We start from the raw sequence: 12,096 nt of genomic DNA, 5'->3' as shown, positions 1-12,096 counted from the left end.
AAATGTTGGGTCCATGGCCAGGAAACTCCCCAGACCTTCATCCCATTGAGAACTTGTGGTCAATCATCAAGAGGCAGGTGGACAAACAAAAACCCACAAATTCTGACAAACTCCAAGCATTGATTATGCAAGAATGGGCTGCCATCAGTCAGGATGTGGCCCAGAAGTTAATTGACAGCATGCCAGGGCAGATTGCAGAGGTCTTGAAAAAGAAGGGTCAACACTGCAAATATTGACTCTTTGCATAAACTTAATGTAATTGTCAATAAAAGCCTTTGACACTTATGGAATGCTTGTAATTATACTTCAGTATACCATAGTAACATCTGACAAAAATATATAAAAACACTGAAGCAGCAAACTTTGTGAAGACCAATACTTGTGTCATTCTCAAAACTTTTGACCATGACTGTAGATACTTTTGTACCTGTTTCCTCCAGCATCTTCACAAGGTCCTTTGCTATTGTTCTGGGATTGATTTGCACTTTTCGCACCAAAGTACGTTCATCTCTAGGAGACAGAATGCGTCTCCTTACTGAGCGGTATGATGGCTGCGTGGTCCCATGGTGTTTATACTTGCGTACTATTGTTTGTACAGATGAATGTAGTACCTACAGGCGTTTGGAAATTGCTCCCAAGGTGGAACCAGACTTGTGGAGGTCTACAATTTTTGGCTGACTTGGCTGATTTGTTTTGATTTTCCCATGATGTCAAGCAAAGAGGCACTGAGTTTGAAGGTAGGCCTTGAAATACATCCACAGGTACACCTCCAATTGACTCAAATGATGTCAATTACCCTATCAGAAGCTTCTAAAGCCATGACATAATTCTATGGAATTTTCCAAGCTGTTTAAAGGCGCAGTCAACTTAATGTATGTAAACTTCTGACCCACTGGAATTGTGATACAGTGAATTATAAGTGAAATAATCTGTCTGTGAACAATTGTTGGAAAAATTACTTGTGTCATGCACAAAGTAGATGTCCTAACCGACTTGCCAAAACTTTAGTTTGTTAACAAGAAATTTGTGGAGTGGTTGAAAAACGAGTTTTAATGACTCCAACCTAAGTGTATGTAAACTTCCGACTTCAACTGTATATGTATGTGTATGTATGTATATATATATTTGTGAGAAAAAAAACATATGGGGGATTGGAAGTGATGCAGACAATTACATTAATGGAAGTTACAATCTATCTGTAATTTTAAAGCTGATCTACCCCTAAAAAAATTTTAAGTTAAAGTTGATGGAGAAAGGGCTGACAAATACTATTTTCTGGGATTAACAGTTGTCTCCTTTATGTGGTTTACACAGATCTTACCTCATCACCAGTCTACAACAGCACACACGCCCATACAGTATATGCAGATTATTCAAGCCAAAAGCCAAAAAATGTAATCGTCCATTTACCCTGAGCTGTGTTTTCCAAAAGAACATTTGATGGGGACCAGAACTAAGGAGAGTGAAAATAGAAAATCCATATTGAATAATTCAGAACAAAACCTACCCGGGTGTCTGATACCATAGCTCTTTGCCAGCAATTTCTCCAGCTCTGTAATAGAGGTAAACAAGGGGAAGTGCATTTCAGTACTCCAATGATCCAATATCTGTTTCGCAAATTGATTTCAGGAAACAGCCAAACAGCTTCCTCCACAGCAAAGCCTTTTTACATGAAACATTATCGTATACTTCCACGGTAACAGTTGTCTGCACTGCACAAGACCAGACATGCATGTACTGTATCACTACATCATATAATATTCATGAATGACTGTGAAAGGTGCCACTATTGTCTGCCGTATAATGAAGTGCTGTTGTGTTGACTTAGATGTACTAATACAGTATGCATGCATGTATGTGCAAAATCTATTTTATACCATGATACGTCCATAATGAGGGTTATAAATAAGTAACCTCTTATTTACGATCCACTCCCCACCCAGGGCCTACCTTCAGCATGGATTTCATGGCTGGCAGAAACACCATCAGTGTTAGTTACAGCAACGGAGAAGCAACCCACATCCCCCTGGTCGGGGTGCTTGAAAATAAGCTTGGAGCTAGAAAGAAATGAAAGAAAGAGACATCATTTAATATAGGGTCCAGGAAATATTGAGCACACCAATAGAAGTATATTACACATTTCTGAATCAGTTTTATTTTGCTAAAATATATTTGATCTGTTGACAAGTTTTGTGCATAGCTTACGTGCTGCCCTCTGTTTTGATGACAATTTCTTTGGAGAAGTCAGTGATTTCCTTGTAGAATTTCTTCCACACAAAGTGGGAGCTCTCCGTAATTTGACAGCTTTCAAATGACAGGATGATGTCTCCCGACTCTTTGTCCACTGTGCAGGTCATCTCCTGGGCACCTTTTGGAGTGACAAAGCAAAGGGTGAAGTTGACAGGCAACAGAAATAGAAATCTGGGATTGCAAGCACAGCATGTCCTAGAGATTGGTGTTTAGGTGCAGTCATCCTATGGTAGTATGTTCATTATATGTCCACAGTGTATTTGTGTCTGTATGTTCTGCATCCTCTGTTGAATTAATATCTAGAGAATTGTGAGAATGACTTTTCCCTGATCTCACCCAGCCTTGCGCTTGAGTTGCTGAGGTCCCTGCAGAATACAACACTGCTCTCTGCTGGTTGCCTGATGCTCTCATTCCAACCACTTTACAGAGCTCAATATGAGTCATCTATTTTTCTCTCCTCCCACGTCCTCCCAATGTCTTATCGACAGAAGAACAGACTACCCCTCCCTAAGCCCCTCCTCAACATCCCTGTTTAGTGTACCCCACACTCCGTGGTGTTACTCTCCTACATTTCAGCTAATCTAACTCCCATTTTAATGGGAATCCTGACCCAAATAAACATTCTCTGTGGAACGCACTGAATGAATGTTGCTCTGTACTAAGCCACATTGAAGCTCAGCATTGGGAATTGTGTCTGTCCAACAGTACCTTCCACTGCTTTGGCAACCACAGGGTTAGAAGCCAAGGAAGGCTTGCCGGCACCTTCAGAGTTCGCCGCCCGCACTCTGAACACATAGGACACTCCAGCTTCCAGCCCAGTCACCTGAAAACAACAAGGACTGTAAAATGTGCCAGACAGGGTACATTGTCATAACTCATAGGTATTCTAGGAATACTCTGTACCTTGTGGTAGCGGTGACTGACAGCATGGCTCTCATTGGAACAGTGCCATTCATCTGAGCCTTTCTTGGCAAAGTCCACAAAGTAGCCTGTGATTGGGCTGGCGCCGCTGTAGACTGGAGCCTTCCACTCCACCACCACAGAGTCATCGCGGATCTCGCAGAAGGTCATGTCATAAGCTGGACCTGAAATTCAGAGTTCAGTAAATGTAGAAAATTACAGCCAAACAGTTCTTTATGTCAGACATGTAACTCTGAGCACAGAGGTCAGACTGTGTAATGTGTACGTGCTGCTATCTTAACGATTGATGTTGGAAGTGGCACTGGAGATAAGCTTGAATGCACCTCTTCCAGAATTCATCATCACATAAAAAGGATGAGATATGCATTAACGGTTTAAATATGCAACGGTATTTGCATGTAAAATGACGTTCACTTCTTTGAACTATGCACACTTCGTTTCATCTTTAAAATATCAACTTGTTTCAGAGAGGTTTTCGGTACTGTACCTGGCTCGGGCATGGTCCAGGCATCACATTGGAATGCCTTGCTAGGGGCAGAGGGGGCACCAAGACCAGCAAGACTTCCACCATAAACCATGAACTCATAAACTGCACCTGCACTCAGATGTTCAACCTATAGTTGTGAGGGAAAGTGCTAAAATTGTTAAAACTGTTTGAATCACTGCATAATAGATTCCATATGATCCAATGATCCTAACTGTAACATATTTTTAAATGACTAAGGTCAATCAGAGTTGTACCTTGAACAGCCTCTCTTTGATGGGTGGGATGTTGACCTCTCTCCATGTATGTTCTCCGTGCCTGCGTTTGTTGATGTAGTATTCAGCCACCGGAGAGCCACCAGAGTGGACGGGCCGCTTCCAGTTCAGAACCATGGACTCGCCATCACAAGCGAGCAGAGCAATGTCATATGGAGCAGAGGGAATCGCTGCAAACAGAGTTTATAAGTGTCTTAAACATGCATCATGGTGGATATATAGCAGGGGTCCCTAACTCCTGGAGAAATACTGGTTGTGCATGCTTTCAGTAGCATGTATATAATACATGAATCTTAGTTCATCATGGAGTCAACTAGCATGTTAAATATGATAATTGTTTGTTACAAACACAAAATACTGCAAGCCACATAGCTTGGAGTATCACCAATTAATGAGTAAAAAAATGGATGGTGAAACAATCTGCAGTTGTTGGTTGAATGTCCCAAAGGAACTCTATCAGCCAATGGTTTGTTTTCTACTCATATTGCCTAAATTATTCACATTATTTGGACAAGGAGAAAAATGAATGACGATAGACCAAATCCAATAGGCTCCCAGTCTGTCCTGCTGAAAGCATAATGGTCCTTTTCATTTATTGGAGACATTGTTTTGAGATATTCGGCCAACTTTGTTTGTCATACTTCTGGAGAGCTACCAACAGTCTTGATAACCTTGTTACAATTTAATCACTATGATCATTCACAGAGAAAAGAGTCTCCAGCTAAGCACAGTGGGTCGCTAAAATCGTGTATTTGCAATTTTCTTCTGCTGTTACTTTTGCTACTGCCAGATTGAACCCAGCACTTTTTACGCCTGGTTGGAACCTCGACTAATGACAAGTATATCCTGTGTGTGTGTGGTGTGTGGTGTGTGGTGTGTGGTGTGTGTGTGTGTGTGTGTGTGTGTGTGTGTGTGTGTGTGTGTGTGTGTGTGTGTGTGTGTGTGTGTGTGTGTGTGTCTGCATGCGTGTGCATAGTGCATACTCACTGAGGGCAGCTTTGACAGAGAGGGGCGAGGACTCCTGTGATTCATCACTAAGACCCAGCTCATTGATGGCTTGCACACGGAAAACATACGTCTCACCAGTGGTCAAGCCTTGAACCACAAACCTAATCAAAAATAGTAGATTAAGTAAAATGTCAACACATTATGATGAATGAAATCACACTCTTCAAATAATAAGTCTATGACTGAATACATACTTGTTGCTCTTGTGAGGCTTGTGGTTAGCTGAAGCCCAGTCATTTGAGCCTTTTACACCCACATCAATGTAGTAGCCAATAAGGTTATTAGGCTCCTTGGGTTCAGCCCATTGGATAACAAGAGACGTGTCAGTCTCCCTTGTGGCAACCACTTGACCAGGAGCGGAGGGGACACCTACAGTAGATTAACAGAGCATGGTTAGGCTCCTTGAGTTCAGCCCATTGGATAACAAGAGACGTGTCAGTCTCCCTTGTGGCAACCACCTAACCAGGAGTGGAGGGGACACCTACAGTAGATGAACAGGGTTAATGTCAAGGGGAAAATGTAAACTATCTACTTACTTTAATTGAAGGACTATTATGTCTTAGCAAAATCTATTATATTAATAACTTTTTGAAATTTTCAAATTCCACCATTGACTATTGCTGTGCTTTGCAGGGAGTTTGACTTTTAGAGAGAATACTTGAGCCCAACCTTGGGGAGGACTCTAAGAGATAGCTATAAAGCCATTGAAGAGGAACCTCTTACCGCGCAGCTCTTGAGTCTGAATGGGCTCAGTAGGCTCAGAGGCTTCACTGCTGCCGTACATGTTTGCAGCCAGGACACGGAACAAGTACTGTTTTCCCTCAGCCAAGTCAAACACGGCATAGCGAGGAGATCTCACAGGCACCTGAGTGTTCACTCTCTGCCACGCACCGGTCTCAGCCAGGCACTGTGAGGGAAGAGCCCAAAAAACAACATTTACACCCTGTTACAACATCCACAGATACAGTCAAATGAAATGGAGAGAAAGATAGAACCCCAATTCATTTTGCTGACTTTAGCTATTAATTCGGATGGTGACCTGATTGTTATTGCCCTCGATTATACTATTGAACGCATCTTAAGAAAGATTCCATCTGTTTTAGAGCAGAGGTTCTCAAACTTGTTGGGGCCGGGGACCTCATAATCAGAACACAACTTGAGTGAGATAAAAAACATTTTGCATACAAGGAATTTTACTATGACTTCCGCAGTGCATGGCCGGACGAACCAAGTCTCGGGCCCTAGGAAGGAACATTTTAAAGACCCGCCTCTTGTGCAGTTTTCAAGCTAATTTCCTGCAATTCTACAAATTTTTCCATGAGGCAGAGAGAAAACTTTGCAGTTTTAATACATGAAGTATTCCAATGGTGTAACAAGCTTCCCCCTAAAGTCAGGACAGCGGAGTCCCTGCTCAAAAAAACGTCTGATACCAAACCTCTTTGAAGAGTATCTTAAATAACTCTGACGGCCCCCCCTACTAGCACTGACTTTGTTGATAAATATTTTTTTAAGGAGAATTTACTTGATACGATTGTGATGTGTCGTTGTCTAACCTAGCTATCTTAAGATGAATGCGTTAATTGTAAGAGCATCTGCTAAATGACTAATATTTGAAATTTAAAAAACATAAGTATTGAGTTGAAAACATTGATAATTGATGGAGTACTGTGGATATCAATGTCTCTGTGAGCCTTCCAGGCACATGTTTTTTATTTGATTTTTATTTGATTTATTAGGATCCCCATTAGCCGACGCCAATAGCGACAGCTAGTCTTAATGGGGTCCAACACATAACGAAAAAGACATTAAAGACAAAAGACTTTACAATTTACAAACAAATGTTACCCATGTTTAAGAACATAAATTGTAGATTAATAGTATTACTGTATTGTATTATCCCTGTATGTATTCCACAGATCCCTTGGCCAAAATTCATTTAATCTGTTCTTGTTAGTAATAATCATTTATTTTTTATTTTTATTTTTTTAGATCTGGCCGCGGACAACCTAGAGTGCCTCGGGCACCGCAGACCCCACGTTGAGAACCCCTGTTTTAGAGGACACAAATCTAGCAATTCCATGTTGAAAATAAACCTGGGGAAGAACAGAGAGAGACCAACCTTCTCAATATAGTACCACACTGGGGCCCGGCCGTGATAGGGGGCAGGTTTCCAGCTGAGGACAACATATGTTCGGTCGGTTTCTGGGGCGTGCAACTTTGAGGGGGATCCTGGCACCTTCTTCTCATCTACGGACACAAGACATCACAGAGATTTACTGTATTTTGCCCAAGTGGGAGCATTCACCCGAGTTGACAAAAATATTGCCACAATAACAAATGTTTTCAAGGTTATGAAATTGTAGTACTGAAGGCTTTTTCTCTAGCTGTCTATGCACATCGATCTGTTGCTAGTATAGATGTGTTGCGTTCAGTCTGAAGAAGGTGCCACAGATGGTTGGATCTTAGCATCCTGATGGAATTCTCATCAAAAACTAATCAGCAGCTCTCTGATGAGCCCCAATTTAGGCTGTATAATTATTGCAAATTATTGAGATTGGAGAATCGTGAAAAGAAAAATGTGAAATGTGACAGTTGTTATTGGTGTTTTATTATACAGATGGAAGGCATGGTACAATGTGAGGGGCTAATGATATCTCAATATTCTAAACGGGTAGTTTACCCTCATTATTCTTATTAGTGCTACTGACTCTGATGAAGTGTAAAGAAATAAGCCTAAAAAAGTAATAGCATGACTGCTTAGAAGAACATCAAATATTTTTGTATCAAACTAGTTATCGAGTTTCAAGGACCCCCATATATCATAGAAAACCATTGAGTACCTTCAACGTCATCGTGGTAAGTTACAACGTCAAGTTTACCACCCAACTTGATGGCTGTCAAACAAAAATAAAAACAGAAAATTATATACATTAATTTGAGTCTAGAGTATACATGACCTCACAAGGTAACGTTTACGATGTCATCATCATATTACCATGGAGTCTTTCAAATTCGGTGGGGTCCAGTGCGGCGATGGGGTCAGACATTCTGGAGGGCTTGCTGATGCCTTTTGAGTTTATCGCCCGCACACGGAAGTAATAGGAGTGGCCCTCGAAAAGGCCAGGCACAGGGTATTTACAGATCTTAATGGGGGAGTCGTTGCACTGCACCCAATTTTCAGTTCCAGTTTCGCATCTGCAAAAAATGTAGGAAAATTGGTACATCTCCAAAAACCCACCTCTATTAAAGTTATTTGGGCTGATATAGCTACATTATTCTGTCACCAGCTACACATAGTGGTGGGAGATTATAGCTTGTAATTGACAGATTTGCCTCCCATTTTTGGCCTAGAATGATATGTGATTTTAAGAATAAAAATACCAGAATGTATATAATGAGGGCCTGGAGTTTTTCCTGGTCAGGTAAAGGCATCGGGGAAATAGTAGCTGGAAAAAGTAGCTGGATATATTCACATTTGATTCCCATTTTAACACCTTCCGTTACCTATCTACAAAGTATCCAATGATGGGGCCTTCAGTGGTGGTGTTGGGAGGCTTCCAGGACACGATGACATAATCTCTGTTGGCGTCATGAATCTTGATGTCCATAGGGGCACCTGGAGACCCAGGTATTGGGGGTGGACCATCTGGTATAGGGACACAAAGCAAGTCACATCATCACACTCTGTCAAAGTATATCACGCTATACCTGAAACACCCTGTGAACAGAATTGATTTGATTTGATCATTCAAGGACCAAAGTAGCTTTTTTGAAAGATATAAGAATATGGCTGATACTGCAGTTTTCAAAGTAGATGCATTGCTGGTACACACAGAGGTGGTATACAATTCTCAAAGTTAGCAGATTTTTTTACCTGCACAGGAGACGAATGCACTGTGCACAGCATCTCCCCTCTTTGTCACCATACGGAGAGTGTAGACGCCCTCATCATCCTTGTTCAGATGAGGCAGAGTCAGTTTGGTCTCGCCTCTACCGGAATCTATCTTCACCCACTTGGAGTCTGACAGACGATGATCTAAAACAAAACAAAAACGGCAACATTAAAAGTGAAGAACTGTCAGTGGCTGAAGTTACAAAAATGGTCTTGTAAATCGGCTGTTATTGAAAGCAGTTATGATTGTAAGAGAAAATGTGTTACCATCTCTGAACCATTGAGCTTCAGGCTGTAGATTGGCTAGGTTGGGGCTAATGTTCATTGTGGCTGCCAAGGTGACCGTGTCTCCTTCTGTTCCAAAGACCGAGCCAAAAGTCTCCAGGAAGGTGATGTTGATCTTGGTGTATTTGATCTCTGGCAACATGGGAACTGCAGAAGATAGTAAAAGAGGATAGACTTTATTATGACTCTATTTTAGTAATATAATTATAGATGACCATGATCAGAAGTATATTCTGCAATGATGTATATAATTACAAACACTTTAAAGGAGAGAGAGCACTGAATTATTCTGAATACTTTGTGGTTCTCTTTTTTAAAAATACTACAAAGACGCAATTCATGTTGTGATTAGTATAGAAGTTTCATCAGATAATGTTTCTGTCGATTCTTACAGGGATAAATAAAAAATAACATTGTTCTCATACGTTGAGAAAGCATGTTTGAGTTGATATACCATCTACAATAGTTTATGTTTGTCTCTCACTATAGTATAAACATTGTTGATATGTAGGATACTTCCTTGCAACGCAAGACGAATGACGCCCTATTCAAACAATCCCCAGTTACTGGATTTTACTCAACAGTGGTCAAGATCTACTCAGAGGATAAATGAAGTATCAGGAAGAATACACAGGACAGTTGTGTTGGGTGGACTTACTTGTGTAAGGAAGCCATGCAAAGGAAGATGAATGCCCCTCTTCTCTGAATCCTGTGAAACAGACATATTATACACACACAATCACTATACAACAACAAAATACATTACACCATAATATTGTATTATGGTATAAATCAAGTATTTACGCATACACTTATCATTTAAATAAGCCATATCATGAAAAGCAATGCATTAACTAAACGTACAGTGGGGAAAAAAAGTATTTAGTCAGCCACCAATTGTGCAAGTTCTCCCACTTAAAAAGATGAGAGAGGCCTGTAATTTTCATCATAGGTACACGTCAACTATGACAGACAAAATGAGGGAAAAAAATCCATAAAATCACATTGTAGGATTTTTTATGAATTTATTTGCAAATTATGGTGGAAAATAAGTATTTGGTCAATAACAAAAGTTTCTCAATACTTTGTTATATACCCTTTGTTGGCAATGACACAGGTCAAACGTTTTCTGTAAGTCTTCACAAGGTTTTCACACGCTGTTGCTGGTATTTTGGCCCATTCCTCCATGCAGATCTCCTCTAGAGCAGTGATGTTTTGGGGCTGTCGCTGGGCAACACAGACTTTCAACTCCCTCCAAAGATTTTCTATGGGGTTGAGATCTGGAGACTGGCTAGGCCACTCCAGGACCTTGAAATGCTTCTTACGAAGCCACTCCTTCGTTGCCCGGGTGGTGTGTTTGGGATCATTGTCATGCTGAAAGACCCAGCCACGTTTCATCTTCAATGCCCTTGCTGATTGAAGGAGGTTTTCACTCAAAATCTCACGATACATGGCCCCATTCATTCTTTCCTTTACACGGATCAGTCGTCCTGGTCCCTTTGCAGAAAAACAGCCCCAAAGCATGATGTTTCCACCCCCATGCTTCACAGTAGGTATGGTGTTCTTTGGATGCAACTCAGCATTCTTTGTCCTCCAAACACGACGAGTTGAGTTTTTACCAAAAAGTTATATTTTGGTTTCATCTGACCATTTGACATTCTCCCAATCCTCTTCTGGATCATCCAAATGTACTCTAGCAAACTTCAGACGGGCCTGGACATGTACTGGCTTAAGCAGGGGGACACGTCTTGCACTGCAGGATATGAGTCCCTGGCGGCGTAGTGTGTTACTGATGGTAGGTTTTGTTACTTTGGTCCCAGCTCTCTGCAGGTCATTCACTACGTCCCCCCGTGTGGTTTTGGGATTTTTGCTCACCGTTCTTGTGATCATTTTGACCCCACGGGGTGAGATCTTGCGTGGAGCCCCAGATCGAGGGAGATTATCAGTGGTCTTGTATGTCTTCCATTTCCTAATAATTGCTCCCACAGTTGATTTCTTCAAACCAAGCTGCTTACCTATTGCAGATTCAGTCTTCCCAGCCTGGTGCAGGTCTACAATTTTGTTTCTGGTGTCCTTTGACAGCTCTTTGGTCTTGGCCATAGTGGAGTTTGGAGTGTGACTGTTTGAGGTTGTGGACAGGTGTCTTTTATACTGATAACAAGTTCAAACAGGTGCCATTAATACAGGTAACGAGTGGAGGACAGAGGAGCCTCTTAAAGAAGAAGTTACAGGTCTGTGAGAGCCAGAAATCTTGCTTGTTTGTAGGTGACCAAATACTTATTTTCCACCATAATTTGCAAATAAATTCATAAAAAATCCTACAATGTGATTTTCTGGATTTTTTTTCTCAATTTATCTGTCATAGTTGACGTGTACCTATGATGAAAATTACAGGCCTCTCTCATCTTTATAAGTGGGAGAACTTGAACAATTGGTGGCTGACTAAATACTTTTTTCCCCCACTGTATATACTGTCTGTTTGCCTTGTCAAACTTACTCTTGACAATGACAGAGGCCTGAGTAGAGACCTGTCCATGAATGTTACCAGCCACAGCAGTGTACTGCGCTGTGTCATCAGTTTCACACCTATAGGGAATACCGGAAGAATACATTGTTGATAATGTCCATGAACACACAAAAACATCTCAGCAATACCTAAGGCTTAGACTTTTTCTCTATCTATAGTTTGTGTGGGTTTAGTTTTGTATGTAGGACTGATTAATTGACTAACCACCTAACATAATTTCCTGAGTTGAATTTACAGGATGGTAAACTTTCAAAGGATAACAAATTATGCAGATTATGCAAATTGCTGTTGACAAAATGATTACTGGGAAATATCAAGCCATGATCCTCATTTGAAACGGTGCTATGACTTTATGAATGCACAGTAAATGAATACAGCAAATGTAAATACTTTTCTAGCTTGTAAGGGCCTCTTATCTTGACCTCTACAGTATAACCACACACTCAAGGTCAGA

The 12,096-nt window shown here is 41.0% G+C and overlaps 1 protein-coding gene across 1 annotated transcript in view; it reads right to left on the bottom strand.

The window, feature by feature from the left end:
• Positions 1–12,096, bottom strand: part of LOC311102155 (myomesin-2-like) — a gene marked incomplete at both ends in the record, with an annotated part of 38,327 nt that overhangs the window by 22,843 nt on the left and 3,388 nt on the right. Inside the window, 18 exons of the mRNA XM_084143388.1 lie at positions 1,508–1,552; positions 1,951–2,057; positions 2,206–2,368; positions 2,959–3,073; positions 3,154–3,335; positions 3,659–3,785; positions 3,913–4,100; positions 4,918–5,039; positions 5,133–5,307; positions 5,662–5,845; positions 7,058–7,185; positions 7,779–7,832; positions 7,934–8,133; positions 8,443–8,584; positions 8,813–8,974; positions 9,098–9,262; positions 9,774–9,824; positions 11,613–11,701. Coding sequence (XP_083999514.1) covers positions 1,508–1,552; positions 1,951–2,057; positions 2,206–2,368; positions 2,959–3,073; positions 3,154–3,335; positions 3,659–3,785; positions 3,913–4,100; positions 4,918–5,039; positions 5,133–5,307; positions 5,662–5,845; positions 7,058–7,185; positions 7,779–7,832; positions 7,934–8,133; positions 8,443–8,584; positions 8,813–8,974; positions 9,098–9,262; positions 9,774–9,824; positions 11,613–11,701 — 2,399 coding nt within the window. The remainder of the gene's footprint in view (positions 1–1,507; positions 1,553–1,950; positions 2,058–2,205; positions 2,369–2,958; positions 3,074–3,153; positions 3,336–3,658; positions 3,786–3,912; positions 4,101–4,917; positions 5,040–5,132; positions 5,308–5,661; positions 5,846–7,057; positions 7,186–7,778; positions 7,833–7,933; positions 8,134–8,442; positions 8,585–8,812; positions 8,975–9,097; positions 9,263–9,773; positions 9,825–11,612; positions 11,702–12,096) is intronic.

Source organism: Coregonus lavaretus (assembly GCF_964263955.1).
Source record: "Coregonus lavaretus genome assembly, chromosome: 1".
NCBI classification, from domain to species: Eukaryota; Metazoa; Chordata; class Actinopteri; order Salmoniformes; family Salmonidae; genus Coregonus; species Coregonus lavaretus.
The sequence above is the reverse complement of the archived record's forward strand: the minus strand, read 5'-3'. Positions and strand labels throughout refer to the sequence as shown.